The sequence below is a fragment of the Barbus barbus genome, assembly GCF_936440315.1.
Source record: "Barbus barbus genome assembly, chromosome: 2".
NCBI lineage: Eukaryota > Metazoa > Chordata > Actinopteri > Cypriniformes > Cyprinidae > Barbus > Barbus barbus.
In genome coordinates this window covers 15964227-15978928 of record NC_136730.1, presented here as the reverse complement: position 1 = coordinate 15978928, position 14702 = coordinate 15964227, and the positions used below count along the sequence as shown (strand labels likewise).

The window sequence follows — 14702 nt, the reverse complement described above, 5'->3', positions numbered from 1 at the left end:
TTCACAAATAAACTAGAAAGTTTATGTTCACATACTGCTACATGACACACTGCGTGAAAGGTAATATTCCAAAAGGCATAATAGAGGCACTTTAATGATTCAGTTCCCAAAATATCTTAATGATTCTGGTTCCACAAATGATTCTTTTAGTACTTTTGAGGAACAAATATTTAGAAAAAAGCAAAAGCAATTAATTGCAAAATGATGCGATAACTTCAATAATAAATGTTTTAATAAAAACAGCTTATTTGAATCATTCATTTAGAAATAGGTTAGACTTGGCACTGATTGCACTGTATGGTTGTGATTCACCAAAAAGAAACAGCTCACAAAATTGATTAGTTCAGGAAAATGTTGGATAACATAGCTTGTGAATCATTGTTGTGACTCACTAAAAAGAACAGAATCATAAGAGTTATTTGTTATGAAGAATCGAATGGACTACGCTGGTTGCTGTGCATGGTTTTGATTCACTAAAATGAACCGGCTCAAAAGAGTAATTTGTTATGGGAATCTGAGTATACTTGTCATGCTGCAAATCTTTTCAGTTTATTTGTCCTAAATAAGTGCCAATATAACAAATAACATCAATCTACATGTTGACAATACTAAATGACCACTAGGCAAAAGTACTGAGCAAATCATGCATGCAAAATCATCAGCAATATCGATGCGGTTGATCCGTACATTGTTAACACTCTGCCAACCCTGGAGAGGGCAAAACCAATTACACTCAGCAAAAGGACATGAGATGATTTGATGAAATGTCAGAAACTGCTACTTTCGTAGTCTGAAAGACTTGGCAATCACACCATGAAGTACAGTAGTTGGCTGCTCCCTCTATTGGTCAAAATGCAGAGAAAATCCACTACACTTATTCCTCACAAATGTCTGTAATACTTCTGCCTCCTATTATTTGCGGCATCTGCATTTTATGCAGTCCTACACTGAAAGTTCAAGAGGGTTGTCTTCTGGCAAGTTCAAGAACAAAGTAGTAGGATTTTTTTTTTAAATCCAAGTAAGGTATATATCAAGAACCAGTTCTTTTGTACAATGGCAGCCATACAATCGCTCTGCTGTCTGGAGGTGGTATAGGCTAGTAAAAAAGGAGTGGATCAAGACGTGTTCAAGTGTGGGCTGATATCTCGCTGGCTTCATGCCATGTCATAATTCCAGTGCAAGATGCGTTTCTGCACACTACGTCCTAACACCACCCAGAAACCTGTGGAACTAAACTTCAACATTCTCTTTACAAAGAATATCCAACATCTAGCTTAAGAACTTGAGACTGTTCAAGAAGACAATGCCAATGGAAGCAGAATGCAATTATTATTAATTATGGCTAACGTATAGTATTCTACATGGCAATATATTGACCATAATTATTGCAGAGTGAAACCAAAAGATCTCTTTACATGCATTCCATGTGGTTTAAGCACTTTCACATAAGTGTACAGCTGAAAAAACTGAAGGGGAAAAAATAAAGTGAAAGTGTGCGGTTAACAATTTGTTTGGCTAAAGATTCATCACTAATACTTAAAATTTGCTTTCATCATGATTTACTATGGCAGCAGAAATTTCATCTTTAGAGAATCAAAAGTACACACTTGCAGCAATATTGTTTTTGGCATTAACCCACCTATCTAATGGTTATTTTCATAGCGGAGCTAGCACTCCATTGAAAGGAAGAAAGAATGTTAGTGGAGAAGAAGAGAGGTTGTGACTTCTTTAACCTCGGTTTCACCTTGTATTAAACCTGAGAGGATTGCTTGCATTTAGTCTGAATGTGACTCAGTTGCTATTGAACTTCAGTTTCACGAGTTCACACTTACATATATTTAGCACGAGTTACGTAATGCGTATTTGGCGAGTATGGTAATACGTAGTTGGCGTGCTGTCCTGGGGAAGGGCTCTGAGCTCGGGATTCGGGAATGGCCCGAAACCAGAGTATCCCCCCGTGGTATGGTGAGAACTTAGTGATATTGGTGGAGAAGGGGTGGTGGAGGGATGCTGATAGACCGTCAAATGAGTGGAGGTATGTCAGCTGTATTTATGTCCGTGAGTTGATTGACTTGATTGCGTACCACTTGTGTTTAATTAGGCTAAGTATCTGACGTGCTCCTCCCGAACTTTGTTAATAAAACATCATTCCGACAGCATTTGGTACCGTTTACTAACTGTCACAAAGGGCTCAGGGTTGTTGGTTGTTGTTTTTCCACAAATAGCTCCAAGTGTATTTGTAATTCTGTTCAAACCTTCACAGAAAAGGATGGAGTGAACTGCACAAAATAAAGCGTCTTCACAGTCATTTTTAGTCTTTGGGCTGACCCAAGAAGTGAAAATGATTTGTCAACCACCATGGTGGACAGATGCTGCTAATGCACTAAATGACAATTTTCAGGATCACTGCAAAAGAGAAATCACATTTTTACCTGTCTCTGCATCTCCTCCACTTGTCTGTGAGGGATGCTCTTCAAAATAGTGTACATCTCTGGCAACTTCTCTTCTGGAATGACAACAGATGCCCTGCAAATACACACACAAATGACTATTCAGTGCACTTTATTTTCACCTGACCAAATTAATACTGCAACTTTGATAATAGTAACAAATGTTTCTTGAACATATTAGAATGATTTATGAAGGATCACTGAAGAATAAAGTAATGGCTGCTGAAAATTCAGCCTTCAAGTCATCACAGAAATAAATTACATTTTAAAACAGAAAACAGTTCATTTCATTAGTGAAAAACAGTTCATAAATTGTAATATTTCACAATACTACTGTCTTTTTACTTACTGAATATTTTAAATTGGCAGCCTTGGGGAGCATATGAAACTTTGCTCAAACAAAACAGGGGAAGTCGTGGCCTAATGGTTAGAGAGTCGGACTCGTAATCCAAAGGTTGCGGGTTCGAGTCTCGGGCTGGCAGGAATTGTAGGTGGGGGGAGTGAATGTCCAGTGCTCTCTCCACCCTCAATACCACGACTGAGGCGCCCTTGAGCAAGGCACCGAACCCCCAACTGCTCCCCGGGCGCCGCAGCATAAATGGCTACCCACTGCTCCGGGTGTGTGTTCACGGTGTGTGTGTGTTCACTGCTGTGTGTGTGCACGTTGGATGGGTTAAATGCAGAGCACGAATTCTGAGTATGGGTCACCATACTTGGCCGTATGTCACTTCACTTCACATTTAAAAAAAATCTTACCACAAACCACAAACGCTACAGCATGTTAAAAGTTCAAATACATTTGAATATGTTAGTGATCATTTTGATTAATGAGGTCATTTTTATATCTAGATGTAAATAAACTATTAATTTGCTTGTTATTCAGTGTTACCTCATGACTTTCGGAAGTTATAAAAAGTGTTCAATATCACTTTTCTTTATTCATAATGTGATCCGTAGATCAGGTACCATATTAACTTTATTCATGAACACTGGTGATTGACAAAAACAGATTTCTGATCTTTACCTTTTCCAGTCCAGCACTTCAGAAAAAGGCAGAATGTAAGAGTCAGCCATGATGACGGGGACACATCCAGCTTGCAGCACGTCACTAAGTGTGGCCTGGCCGAGCCGGGCCCCTCGCAGAACTACACAGAATGATGACTCCTACAGAACACACAAGAGACACAGTTGTCATCTCTAATAACGATACACTCCCAGACCTCTGCAGTTATGCTGTAACAGACAGCAGTGTGATCTAGGTGTGTGGTGTAAATGAAGGAGTTGCAATGAAAGGTGCTAGAATCAGAGTCTAGAGGGGCTTTGTGTTGAAAAGGAGGTGATGGCTCTCACAGGGATTTGGCCCCTGCTCCTCCTCACTGTGGAACGTCTCCCAGATGTGCTGCAGCACCCAGCCCAGATGATAAGCATACTTCCTGTCTAGACAGCGCTGGACGGGGAGATGAGCATGGTGCACAGGAACAGCGTGTATTTTTTTTTGCTTACGCCGATGAAGAAATGTGTTGCGGTGGTAAAGAATGCTTGTGGAGGGGTTGAACATTTAAAGTCTAGGAATGTTTGGGCCAAGCTCTCAAAGGCAGGATGCCTTTACACAATGATGTATAATTTATGAATGTAACTAACGACTGTTTTTTCTATAATAAAAATTTTAATCCGATGTTGGTTAATAACGTAAGCAATTACAAAATAAATATTATAAAGAAAATCTTAGGGCTGACGTGTAAATGCGTTAATTTGATTTGATTAAAGGGGTCATATGACATTGCTAAAATTGTTTTTATTTTTTTTTAAAGATTAAAAATTATTTTGTGTATTTGGTCTAATGCAATGCGTTTATGCGATTTAAGGTAAATAAAAAAACACTGTTTTCACATACTGTACATTATTGTTGCTCCTCTATGCCCGCCTTTCTGAAATGCGCCGATGTTTACAAAGCTCTGAGAAGCGAGGCGTGCTCTGATTGGCCAGCTATCCAGTGCATTGTGATTGGCCGAATACCTCGGGTGTGAGACGGAAATGTTATTCCCCATTACCGTATTGTAATGCGGTGCCTAGCGTGATGAGAGAAAAACAATAAAACCCATTTTAAACAAGGCATTTGTTGCATCCAGTGGGGACATAATTACTGAATATAATGACTTATACTGTCTTTTTACGCGTCGTGTTGCATCGCGCCACGTAAACATTACCATGTCTGCATTTATGATTGGAGAAACAACAAACAAGCACTACTCTACACTGCTCAAAACTCATGTTTGAATCATCAGTGGCAAATTCTTTAAAAAAGAAAATGTACTTACAGGCTGTGAGTCAGAAGCGCTAGACTGTCCTTGCAAATTTGGAATTGCCTCACTTTATAGATACAGCCTTTTGAAACACAGCGTATCCAGGACATGGTGCCGGATAATAGTTCCGCCTTCTTTTATTGCGTATACGCTTGTTTTGCAAATCGTCCCACACCGTGATGTAGACATGTGGGGGCGTGTTTGAATGAACAATTTTAGGTGGGCGTGGTCGAGTCTTAACTTTTATAAAGAATATCTCTTCTGTTTTGAGACTTTAGTCTTTGAAACTTCAGGGATCTTATTTATGCACAAACAGCTTGTAACACTCCAAAGAGAAAGGAAAACTTGAAATCACATCATATGACCCCTTTAATTATGGAAAAAATAACGTTAAAATTATCAATGCATTTAACGCCTAACCGCCCAGTGCCGGATCTGTACGTTATCTTACATTGCATGCAGTTTGCTTAGAGACAAACATGATGCAGGGTAATGACTGTATGATGTAGCTTAGAAAAATTGTTGTATGCAGTTGTATGCCCCAAAATATGATATTATATAAATAATTATATAAATATAATTACATATAATGCAATTCATTTCATTAAAAACTTAAATCACTTGTCATCCCTAAAACACAACATGCTAAATTCTATAAAAAATAAACATCATATATTCAAAATCATTTTATATAATATTTATCATATTCTTTATGAATTTAATAGTAGTATTTGTGACATTTAAAATGTGTTCGAGCATATTTACTTTGTGAAATATAATGTGAATTCAATGTTGTTTAATACGAATGGACGTGCAGAGAAACCAACCTGTAAAATTTGTGGGTAGTCGTAGACCTGTCCTTTATAGCAGCGCTTTCTGACCGACGCTAAACCCTGAGAGAGATTACTGCATTTGTCTAGGAGGAGCAGGGCCTCCCCATTCTCCTCCTTCAGCCTCTCCAGTTCCACACGGTATTCCCGATGGATGGCCGTCTGAGATGACAGAATGAAGTAGCGTCGGGGCCTGAAATAAACAAGTATCATATGTGATGTCATTTTGCGCCATTAAATATAAACCGGTTAATCAATGTCAATAAGTAGAATCTTACCCTGGCTGCCTTTCAGGAAGGTCCACCTCAGCAGATAAAGGGCTATACACGGGGATGCTGACATCATAACCCTGCCTGTACGTCCATGTGGAGAAGCCTCCCCCAGCCAGCAGGGCTCTGTGAAACAAACGCAATGAAGATGACAACTCTGTCGCCGCGACTGTCTGCAAAAGGCACTGAAGATAAAACACATCCTTAATCTGGTTTTACATGACAAATGTACGAACATGCCACTCCGAAGCATTTAACAGAGTTGCCTTTGCGTCCTCGTTCTACAACGAGTCAATAAAACTTCAAACGGTGCTCGGCTTGAGGGAATGAAGTGAGTATAGGGAGAGCTGCAAATATGGCCACGCAACATACACTGTCTTTTTATCTCACCCCACACATATGCACATATGGGCAGCTGGTTCTGATGAGGCTGTACGCCAAATGGAGCACAGCTGGATGAGCCCAGGAAATTCCCTACAGCTCCAGATAAGTGTTCATCATTTCAGGGCTTTCTAGTACATAAAACTCACCTTTTCCACCCAAAGCAAAAGATCGGCCAAGTAATAGGCTGAGAAACATGGCCCATGTTGCAGTAAATACCAGGAGATTAAGTTTGTCTGCCTGCTCTAGGCAGTAGTGTGCTATTCTCTTTCATGATTGCTCTCAGTGCATCTTTGATCTCTGGGTCTAAGGAACACACTATAGGATGATGATACAAATACATATTAGGAAATTTAATTGAAAAGAAAAAACAAGACATCTGAATTGGACAGTTCTGTGACAATGATATGTATGAATGGATTTGTTGGGATGCATGTCTATTTTAATTATACACTGCAAGCATTCCAGTTTATCTCAATACAAGGGTGTTGAAACACCAAAGAAGGTCCTTCAATCCAGCATGGATTTCTTGAAGAGTCTGGCATGAGTCTGTCAGCACCGTGGTTCAATGTCATTGTGGACAACCATGAAGTGTCAATTCAATCACACTAACCTACAGAGGTAAAATAGTGCCATGATGTAAATTTGCGTAAACACAGCTATCCTGAGACCTAAAAATATAAGGAAGGATATGAGCGCATATATTGCTTCTCAGGTGACACTGCTGCTGCACAAGGTCAAACATAGAGACACACTGCCCTCAACTGGTGAACATCACATCCAATCTCCATTAGAAATTAACCATTGCATGCAGTGACAATTTTTGCGTAGAGAAATGGTTTTCAAGGGCACTTCGTTTTTTAAACTTTGAGGGAACCGTATAAAACCACAGTATATTTTCCATTTATGTCAAAGACTGCAACTTAACTAAGATTAATCTGAACAAGAATGGATGCCAATTATGCAATACAATTTGGGTGTTGTTGGGAGTGTTCATCTTTAGTGTTTTCAAGGCTGAATTTTAATAAAAAAATTAAAATAATTCAACACCACTCACTTCTGAAACAGCAAATACAGAGCAAACTGACAGCTAAAGATCACTAAGATGTCTGTGAAAGGACTAAACTCACACAAATTTAATGAAATAATACATACTGAAATACATACAACGTGAAAGAACAAAACTTTCTTAGTTTACTCCAAAGCCAGAATTCCAGAATAAGAAACAGTTATCCAAAATATGAGGATCTGAATATTGTCCTCACAATACGCAAATAAAAGGTGAAGCATCAAGGGTATAGAGATTATCTGAGAAAATAAACATTACCGTTCAAAGTTCAGGGATTGGTAATTGTCTTATTGTTTTTGAAAGAAGGTCCTTATGTAACCAAACATACAGTAAACCTGCAATATTGTTAAATATTAACATTCCAAGTAGCTGTTTTCTATTTTAATATATACTTTAAAATGCAATTTATCGCTGTGATGGCAAAGCTGAATTTTCAACAGCCATTATTCCATTATTTTCAGTCTCACATGATCCTTAAGAAATCATTTATTAAAAATTAAGAATTCAACTATGCTGAAGTAGTGTTCGATAAGTATTTCTAACTATTATCAATGTTGAAAATACTTGCGCTGCTTAATATCTTTGTTGAAACCATGATATATTGTTATGCTTCTTTAATGAATAGAAAGTTCAAAAGAACAGCATTTAATTTAAATAGGAATCTTTATCATCAAAGTAAAAGTCTTCAGTTTCACTTCTGATTAGTTTAATGCATCTAATTTTAAAATCTTACTAACCCCAAACTTTTGAATGGAAGTGTACATTATTTAAAACTGCTTTGAACATTCAAGACCATTGCAAACTGAGTCTGAAATTTTCGCACGCTGAAAAATAAATACGACCTCACGTCCTGTCAATCATGTTTACACACTGCCTCCGAAACTTTCATCCATCATAAAAAAAATAAAAATATCGGACCAGGTTAGATTTTCAGCGTTTTCGCATTTGTAGCAAGCGTTTTTATAAGAAAGGATGACGAGTACGAAAAGTACGAAAAACGCATACGGAAATTTCAGCCTCAGTGTGCAAGGACCTTCAGACTTCCTGACATATTTAGCAATTTTGTGTGCCTGTTAATTTTTACTAACTCTCACCTGTCTCTAGGCACATCCAGAGCTGTATTGTAATCAGGGGGTCCTCCAGGTAGCATGTTGAACAGCAGGTGGTTCATGCCTTTGTCCCACCTAAAGGTATATCAATACATATATATAGCTTGAAACAGTTAAGACTTCAGAAATACAGTGCATATGTTTCTAAAGCTAAAATATTAACTTTATAAAAGCTCAGAAGAGTGCCAGAAGGGACACTGTAAAAGAGAAAGCGGAGAGCTGCCAATGTAAGAAACAAAAACATTGAGAAACCAGTAAAGCCAAGGTAGGCAAAGACAATTTGCAAATACTGAAAGACACATATCTACCTGGGCAGCATGGCCAGTGCCTGAGCGGTTTCACGAATCCGCAGAGAGTTCTGATTCAACACATCAATGGAGGGTATGAACAAACATGCTCTGCTCACATCATCAGTGTAAAAATCACTGTCCGAGATGGCGCTCAGCAGGTCATTGTATTCTCGAGACAGGCCAGTGCTGCTGATGGGCACCCCAACTTCATCCACAAATCGCTGAAGAGGATAGATGTATACCTGTGTACAAACACACACCATTAATAGATCAAAATAGCCCCGTAATGACATCCAACCAAATAAACATGAATCCATAATACAATATTATCTCTCTTTGCATCACCTTGATTTTATTCTTGGGATTATATCCACAGCGATACACATCAAAGCAAGTGTGCATTCGACAGCTCAGGTCACCTCTCTCAGGAATAGGGCTGCTCATAGGTATCCTGACCAAAGGAGCATCATGCACACTACGACGGTCCAGACTCCATTCGGCGGAGGATTCAATGGAGTGAGGCCAGAACTGGAACATCCCCGTTGCGATCAACCCCAGTAAGACCACAGAGAAGAGGGTGATGTAGTAGATCCGGTGTTTAGTCTTCATACGTGGTATGAGCGCAGGACCCCTGGAACCATACTTCACTGATGCACACATGATGAGCCTTTCCAGAGCCAAAACCACTGCAGAAGACACAAACAACACTGATGAACATCTACACATCTACACAGAGAATATCATCAAATGTTTTGATGGACATATATTAATAAAAAAGACATATAATAGCTGTACATGATCTTTAGCACTTTCAATTCCTTAACTGCAATTGATTTATTATATGACTGATTATTCTTATTCTAATTTATTATTTGACTAATGCATCTACTGATATTTAAGTTATCATATGGTTTTTCTTTGAAACACTGATTCAATTAATTGAAATAAATTGTGTTTGATTCATCTAATCCCGATTAATTTATAATAAATTAAGTATGGATCAATGTGTAAATTAATCGGAATTAGATAAATCAAACACAATTTGTTTTAATTCATTGAATCGGTTTTCCAACAAATGCCATTAAATGCATTAATCATATAGTAAATTGGAATTAATTTAACAATCAGTCATATAATAAATGAATTATGGATCAGTGTATAACAGATTAATTGTAATTTACTATATAATGCCATTATATATATCTGACTTTTCACTCTTATTTTGATTTATTATATTATTAATATATCTAAATTCCAATTAATTTATTACATGATTAATCTGTCAGGTTCGAATTAATTTGCTAAATGATATGATAATTATTTGGAGTATGATGAATTCATATAATAAATTCACTTGAATTAGACATGATTGTTTCATCTAATTCCCATTAATTTATCATATGATCGATTGCTCTAGAACGGATTAAATATTGATTAATTATATTATTGGTACATTTAATTATAAATAATTTATTATATGGTTGACTAATTTAATTCCAATTAATTTATTATACAGTTATTAATACATCTAATCTATAATACGATTAATTCCTCAAACTTCACTTTGTTTAGACAAGTCTCTCGCATTTCTTTACGAATAATAAATATTAATAAATGTAGGCCATATTTAAGCATTTTACTCAAAATATGTACTGTCTTGGGTTGTAAATACATCCAAAACACACTCGCTAACGATAGCATGAAGGCTAACAACTACAAAATCATGAACTAACCTTTACGGTATCCAGCTCACTGCCTCAAATCTCAGCACGCCTCAACCATAATCTCATTTGTTGGTCCAGTATGCTGCAAAGGCTGATATTGAAATTTTTGGCTGAATTTAGTTTATTATCCCACAACACATTGCTTATGCTAAAGGCACAGCTGACAGGAAAGTATTTCGTCTCTCCTTCATGCGTAGTTCCAGCCGTTTTTCTTGTAATTCGGGTCGCGGGCGCCATCTGCTGTAGAGGGAGAATGAATGTGAGGCGTAGGCTGTGGCTGAAACCTAGTAAGCCGCCTACCTAGACAGCATTTTTAGGTGTTAATGCCACGTTCCGTATGTGTCTGGCTAGCTAGCTCACTGGTTATTTTAGACACAGCCACAAACAACAGCTATCAGTTCACCGTTTCAGCCACCATTTTTGCTTATGGCGTAAATAACTTTAAACGGTGTTATTGTGCGTTAGTTTGGGTATCAGAACAATATTTTCATTGTGCCTGGTGTTTTTAGGCAAGAAACAGTCTTCTGGGTCCTGTTCTTCGACCGTGGTTTAACAAAACCCGGATTAGTTCACATATCCCGGATTGACCTAGCTCGAGTTTTTTCGGCTCTTCTAACACATATCCCGGATTTACATATCTATGTTAGCTAATAAAGACAGCTGACCGTTCATGTGAGGATTTATAAATCTGTGTAGACTAACCTAATTACAGCATGGCTAAGCAGCGTGCTGCATATTTCAGCGCTGCTGAATTGCAACTTATAATGGAAGGATATGAGGAAGTTAAACATTTAATAAAAACCAAAGGGAATACTATAGCGGCTGCAAAAGTCCGTCAGGATGCGTGGCGAAAAATAACTAACAAATTAAATGCGTAAGTATATATTACATTTAATTAGTCTGGGAGAGCACTAATTATGCAGTTATATACGACACCTGTGCTGCCCTACTTGTCAGTGTATGTGTATTATATTTTGGTTACAGTCTTACTCTGCTCTTGGTCACGCTTACAATTACAGATCCAACCCTATGGGACCTAGAAGAACGTGGCAACAAGTGAAGACGAAATACAAAAATATCGTTCAAAGTGGTAGGTCATTTAGTGGGTTTGATGTTTTAAGGACTACACAATATAATGACATTATCCCTTTTTTACTCACTTTTAGAGTAATGTCAGCTGTTTAATCCAGAAGTTTGAATGAATAACCAACTGTGACGATGAACACACAACAGATGTTTTATTATATTTATAGTAGGATCATAATTATGTTTATTGCCAAGTACTGTTTTTATAAATATAAATAATAATGTTTATTATTATTTATAGTAGGATCAGAATCATGTTTATTGCCAAGTACTGTAGGTATACATGTACGAGGAATTTGTCTTGGTAAATTGGTGCTTGACAAGGACTTCAAAAAATCAAGAATAGAACAATGAGGTAAACAATTTTAAAGTAAGGCGAGTAAAAGCTATACAATAAGATACCGACCTCACAATGTAGTGTGCTTTGAGTGCTTAGAAAAAGCAAAAAAAAAAGCGCTATATAAATGTAATGACTTATTATTAATAAATAAGAGCAATAAAAAATTTAGGAAGATAAAATAAAAATATAAGATAATTATTATACATCTGAAATACAAACTGTTCTTGAAAGCGTGTACAGTGCAACACTTTTTCCCTGAAACAAATTTGTTTATTATTATTGTTGTTGGTGTTGTTATTAAGCATAGTCAAAGTGTAATCAAACCTTTTTTCTTGTACATTTTATACATTTTTTTTTCTGACATTTTCCTCAGACCCCTTGTGGCCCCCTGGGCCCAGTTTGAAAACCAATGGAACCCAGAATTTTGAATTAGAATTTTGAAAACACAGTGTTTTGAATTGAATAACTTGAAGGTTTAACATAATTTAGCTAACAAGAGAAAGGCTGCACTGAAGAAGATGGGATTTGTCCCAACAAAAGAGGAGTACATAGATGAAGAGGAGCTGCCCTCTGAGAACAATCTGGAGGGTCCTATCATAGAGAGCATAGTTGGTGGCTGCTCCTCTGATCCAGGAGATACGGCTGGCTGCAGCAGTTATGTCAAAGGTATGTGCACCACATGCTATATTTGTTTCTACAAATCGATACTGCAGCAAATATACATAATTCATATCACATGATTTCAGTGACTGAACATGGACTGGCCCTACTTCAGCCACCTGTATTATCAGACGAAGAGCTGGACTCTGTAAGTTTACAGCTCTGTTTATCAAAGCTCATAGTATTAAATAAACAATATCATATTTCATACACAGTAAATGCTTAGAAATAATATGTACAAATTCTTATTTTAAGTTGAATTAGTACTTAATAAATAATTTTTTTAATGCTTTCTTTTTAAAGGAACCTGTGGAAGATGTTAAGACACTATACAAGAAGTATCTCAAAATAGAGATCTCAAACAGAAAGCAAGAAATGGCATACAGAGCTTTAAAAATGCGCAAAGTGGAGAAAGAAATTGAGTTACTGGACAGGAAACTGGATGTAAGTGAGATATTTGATAATGGATTGTCTGAATAAAGGATAAATCTACCTTTAAGGTCCATTAAAATCTGTTTTCAGACATTTTAGTTTATGTTGGTGTAGTTTAGTTAGGAAAACGAATACAATGAAAGAGAAATATTGTTTTTCTAATTTCTAAAAATTTTAAATGAGTAAAGAGTCAAAAATACAGTGAAATGTAATTGAAATTCAACAGAGAACTGTCTGACTCAAATGACTATATAGATGGACAGATAGACTAGATATTTTAGTTAAAAGTGGGTGGAATAGGTGCACTTGTCTGAATATTTATTATGATTATTAAGATAATTTGTGTCTGGAACTACAATAGTTAGTGGAGATGTGCCTTTTTTATTACTACAGTACAGGCTCATCCTTCATGTTGAAAATAAAGCAGTTGTTATAAACCTAAGGTGTTCCAATATTTAAAAAGTCACAGCAGTTATGTGTAGCAAGAACACTTATAAACTGTGTTTGTAATCATAATGGTACAAACATAATCATAAACTTGCTGAAATCTCTGACATTTAGCAGAGTTGACCCTTTCCATTTGATTTCAACAATGACAACAACATCAACAAATTTGTAGACTGTTACATTTACTTAATATATTGGAGAGTGATTATCAAACCTGGTCCACCATTTCTGATAGATCTGATTCAACTACTTTCCTCCTTTGTAGAGTGTTACATTACCTAAATTGGCTACGGTGAAAGAAGGCAGAAAGACCCTAAGATCTCATGAATGTCATCCAGTGTTGTGTCCAGTGTGAGTAATAAAGTCTACCTCCAGTCAGGGATGGGCAGTATTTCAAATACATGTATTTAAAATACGTATTTGAAATACAAAATACTATTTTGTATTTTAATACCTTTGAAAAAAATCAAATGTATTTTGTATTTAAATGCATTTAATCTTAGTATTTTTGTATTTTCAAAATACATAAAATACTTTTTGCCAATCAACCTCTTTATTAGACTGCTGGTTTCCTGTATCAACTAGTTCAGACATGCCACTTTCATGCTTTTTTTCTATATCGTTTCTATATCGTCGTGGTATGCAAATATATCTGTGGAGCTTTTAGTGGGCAGGAGCTATTGACATGTCAGAGCGATAAAGAAACATGGATAAATGAGTAATAAGCAGCTTTCTTTGTGTGTGTGTGTAGCCCAAGACAAAGATAACTATAATGCAAAAAAACAAAACATTTAATTGTTCTAAGGGCATACTCACACTAGGCACAGTTGCCTTGTACTAAAGCCCAAGCGCGATTGTCCTTTTGCTAACAGACAGATATCACAGGATTATTACAGAGGCAGCTGAGAATAATGGTGGAATTTGCAGCTTTACACGCAAACTGTATCAATAAGTTCTCATCTTATTGACCTGTTCATCAATAAGATGAGAACCAGACCCATTGTAAATCTAAATGTACTCAAATTAAATTAATTGAAAAGATTTTTGCTGTCATAATGATAACAATAGTGCATACAAAAATAATACATTAAAGGTGGGGTAAGCGATTTCTGGAAGCCAATTTGAAATCACCAAAACAAACACGCACCTATTTTGATAGCTCCGCCTCACACATACGCAGCCTACGCAAAGATTAGTTCTGTGAAACAAAGCAAAACCAATGTTACACCGTGTCTACACCGGACGCGAATGGCACGACAAAATAATATAGAAGTCATTATAATCAGTGATGCTGTCTACACTGGATGCTGCG

General features: G+C 36.8%; 2 protein-coding genes across 2 annotated transcripts in view; one reads left to right on the top strand and one right to left on the bottom strand.

Annotated features, from left to right (window-relative positions):
• Positions 1-10638, bottom strand: part of LOC306886756 (exostosin-2) — a 29956-nt gene extending 19318 nt beyond the window's left edge. Inside the window, exons 1-8 of the mRNA XM_079444069.1 lie at positions 10435-10638; positions 9047-9387; positions 8720-8943; positions 8397-8486; positions 5862-5978; positions 5581-5776; positions 3475-3614; positions 2433-2526 (exon numbers count right to left, since the gene is read on the bottom strand). Coding sequence (XP_079300195.1) covers positions 2433-2526; positions 3475-3614; positions 5581-5776; positions 5862-5978; positions 8397-8486; positions 8720-8943; positions 9047-9361 — 1176 coding nt within the window. The 5' untranslated portion in view covers positions 9362-9387; positions 10435-10638. The remainder of the gene's footprint in view (positions 1-2432; positions 2527-3474; positions 3615-5580; positions 5777-5861; positions 5979-8396; positions 8487-8719; positions 8944-9046; positions 9388-10434) is intronic.
• Positions 10639-10795: 157 nt separating this feature from the next.
• LOC306882820 (uncharacterized protein) lies at positions 10796-14101 on the top strand. Its single transcript, XM_079437740.1, has 5 exons — positions 10796-11299; positions 11445-11515; positions 12341-12517; positions 12598-12659; positions 12815-14101. Exons 1-5 carry the CDS (start codon positions 11139-11141, stop codon positions 12989-12991), a joined length of 648 nt encoding a protein of 215 aa, XP_079293866.1. The 5' UTR covers positions 10796-11138; the 3' UTR covers positions 12992-14101.
• Positions 14102-14702: the final 601 nt, after the last annotated feature.

Bases quoted from the DNA above. Each gene is read 5' to 3' on its own strand.
- LOC306882820 (XM_079437740.1), top strand. From the start codon at position 11,139: ATGGCTAAGCAGCGTGCTGCATATTTCAGCGCTGCTGAATTGCAACTT. The intron at 11,516-12,340 runs GTAGGTCATTTA...AACATAATTTAG, and splicing joins CAAAAATATCGTTCAAAGTG to CTAACAAGAGAAAGGCTGCA. The intron at 12,518-12,597 runs GTATGTGCACCA...ACATGATTTCAG, and splicing joins CTGCAGCAGTTATGTCAAAG to TGACTGAACATGGACTGGCC.